We start from the raw sequence: 3,325 nt of genomic DNA on the forward strand, positions 1-3,325 counted from the left end.
TTTTTTGATCGGAGACAGGTTTCTTTTAATACATAGAAAGATATAGATATAGGACGAGAGTGAAAAAGGGAGAATTATAAGGGTGGTTTGCAGGGTTTAGAATCCCTTGGTTGTGGTGTAGGTGTTGGGGAACATGCTTGGGGTGTTCCAAGCCATCAGATGTGGCTGCGCTCTCTCTAGTGCTAGAGAGGATCAAAATCCTGGTTAGCGATGGTAGTATCCAATTAAGTTGGAAAGAGAAAAGGAAGATATGGGATTAGTATATATCATAAGTTAAGAGGAGAAGTATCTTAGGCCCTCTTTGGTTTTATTTTTCTTTTTGATTTTTGTTCACAAAAATGGTTTTGGCTGCATTTGGTATCATTTATGGAGCTTGTTTCTATTTAAAAAAAATTGGTAAAACACAAAAACCAAAAAGAAATCAAGAGTCATTTATGTGTTTTGGCAGAAATGATTTTCAGTTATTTTTGTGCTGGACTTTAATGAGCATGTGCCCCCTCTTCTTCAGTCCAAAGTGGAGAAAGAGAGTTATAAGAAAGATGGGTGAAGGGAATCTCATGCATTTCTTTTAAAAACTATTTTGCACATAGAAATACCGAACATCTTCTCACAAAAAAAATTTTGTCAAGTAGTTACCAAAACATTTTTATGTTTTGATAAAAAATGATTTTCATTAATGATTTTTGTTAAATAGATAAAATAAAAAAAAGAAAAATGATACCAAAGAGGACTTTAGATTTATGGAAGTTTAGTTATAGCTTTCTTTAATTAGATGGAATTAGTTTTTACTTATTAGAAAGAAAACCTAAGATTTACAACAATCAATAAGGGATTGGAACTATAAATATTTTGGATTTTTAGAAATAAACAATAAAAAAGTAGAATGATCATTGTGCTAGGAGCCTTGTGGGTAATGCTTGACACCTCTGTAGGTGTATATAGGATCATTTAAAAATCACATTTAAACAATATGCATATATATATATATAAAAATAATGACACCTCATGTAGGTGTATTTAGAACTTGCATTTTCTTTTAATTGTTTATTATCTTCTTCTCAAAGTTCTTTATGTTTGGCATATAATAGAGTTTTCAAAAATAACTTGAAAGTGACTTATCATTACATCATTAATAAAAGTTGTCATTGTCTTACATATTTTCTAGTACATATATAAAATAATAGTATTTACCCTCATTAAAATATATATATATATATATATAACTGTAAGCATCATAATTTGAACGGTTTTGGATCTGCCGAATCAGACCTCCAAAGAAAAAAAAAAATACCCATCTATTGTAACATTCATGGGTAGTATTGAACCAATATCCTTTTAAAAATATTAGTAAAACTTTAATATACTCAAATTTGTTCATGTTTCTTTATACTTTTAGCTTTCTTGATTTCATGACTGAAGTTTTATTGTGCATTTTTTATTTATTTGTTTTTGTCAAAATGGTCAGGCATGACGTGGAGTTTATAAATAAAATTATAAATCAAGTGGTTACAATAGTGAGCGACACATGCTTGCATGTTGCAGAACATCCAATTGGGTTAAATTCCCACATTGAGATCTTAGGTTGTTTTCTAGAAGAAGAATTTGGTCTTCATCGCATCATAGGGATATATGGCTCTGCTGGAATAGGTAAGACAACAATAGCAAAAGCCATTTTTAACAGTATAGTTAATCATTTTGAAGGTAGCTACTTTCTTGCTAATGTTAGAGAGAAGAGTTTAGTTTTCTTACAACAACAGCTTCTCTCGGGTGTCATGAAGAAGAAATGCATAGACATACGCAATGAGGACCATGGAATCAAAACTATCAAAACATTTTTACGGAGTAAAAAAGTTCTTATTGTTCTTGATGATGTGGATAAAGCAGAACAATTCTATAAATTGGTTGGAGGGCATGGTTGGTTTGGTCTGGGAAGTCGAATCATCCTAACAACTAGAGATGAACATTTGCTAAACAGCCTGGATGTGGATAAAAAATATATGGTCGAGACAATGAATCAAACTGAATCCCTTCAACTTTTCAGTTGGCATGCTTTTCGACAAAATCATCCATTAGAAGGCTTTGTGCAATTATCAAATGATGTCATTACTTATGCAGGTGGCCTTCCGTTAGCGCTTGAGATTTTGGGTTCTCATCTGTACAAAAGAAATCAAGTTGAGTGGGAAAGTGAATTGATGAAACTAAGAAAGATACCCAATGATCAGATTTTAGAAAAACTTTTAAGTTATAATGTATTATAATTAGATGATTTCGATTGGATCATATTCCTTGATATCATGCTTTTTCATTGGCAAGTATAAAACATTGCAATTACAATTATGGATTCTTGTAATCTGCGCAAAGAAGTTGGAATTAAGTTTCTCACGAAGAGATCTCTAGTAACAACTAATTAAGATAACAAGCTATGTATGCATGATCGGACTGGATACATGGAAAGAGAAACTGTTCGAAAGCATTCCCCTCAAAATCCTGAAGAACATAGTAGATGGTGGGGCCATAACAACGTCCTCAATGTGCTAATAAACCTCGTTAAGTATTAGTAACAAGAATGTCCTATCACAATATGAAGATTATCAACAAATAGGTACAAAAATTGTCAATTTTTTTGTTTAGGATGCACACACACAAGCGAGCACAACCACGCACACAACATACACACACATACATATCCACATGCACATGCCTTTTACTTTAAGCATCATAGTCTGGACATTTTTGGATCTGCCGAGTCAGCCCTCCATGTAGATGAAAAACCCCATCTATTGTAAGGATCATGGTCGGTAGTGTTAAACCAAAATCCTATTACCAGTGCTAGTAAAAATTTTACTAAGCATACTCAAATTTAGTTCATGATTCCTTGTAGTTATAGCTTTCTTGATTTAATTACTAAAGTTGTAATGTGAATTTTTAATTTGTTTGCTTTTATTTCTTATTGTTCTTGAAGATGTGGATGAAGTGGAACAATTCTATAAATTAGTTGGTGAGCATAGCTGGTTTGGTCTGAAAGTCAAACTGTGGTTGGGATTAATCGAATATTATTGGGTGCTCCACCACCTTAGCACATTTTTGCTTTTCTATTTACTAGATCCGTTTGGATCACCCTGGAATCTGGATTCTTCTCTTTAAAAAGTCATTTGCCCCAAAATCAAATGAGAGAGAGAGATTCAGCTACCTTTGGTTGTAAGGAAATTTAAAGAGAAGGGAAGTGAAAATTTTTAAATTAAAAAAAAAAATTATATATATATATATATAATCATTATCTTTATATCCAAATCATTCGATATTTGGTTATTAAATTTCAGTTTAT

At 31.9% G+C, this 3,325-nt stretch overlaps 1 protein-coding gene across 1 annotated transcript in view; it reads left to right on the top strand.

Annotated features, from left to right (window-relative positions):
• LOC122061351 (disease resistance protein Roq1-like) overlaps positions 1 to 2,280 on the top strand; it is a 5,376-nt gene extending 3,096 nt beyond the window's left edge. The window contains exon 2 of the mRNA XM_042624586.1: positions 1,466 to 2,280. Within this exon, the coding sequence (XP_042480520.1) occupies positions 1,466 to 2,258 (793 nt within the window). The 3' untranslated portion in view covers positions 2,259 to 2,280. The remainder of the gene's footprint in view (positions 1 to 1,465) is intronic.
• The last annotated feature ends 1,045 nt before the right edge of the window (positions 2,281 to 3,325 follow it).

This window comes from Macadamia integrifolia, chromosome 14 (genome assembly GCF_013358625.1).
Source record: "Macadamia integrifolia cultivar HAES 741 chromosome 14, SCU_Mint_v3, whole genome shotgun sequence".
NCBI classification, from domain to species: domain Eukaryota; kingdom Viridiplantae; phylum Streptophyta; class Magnoliopsida; order Proteales; family Proteaceae; genus Macadamia; species Macadamia integrifolia.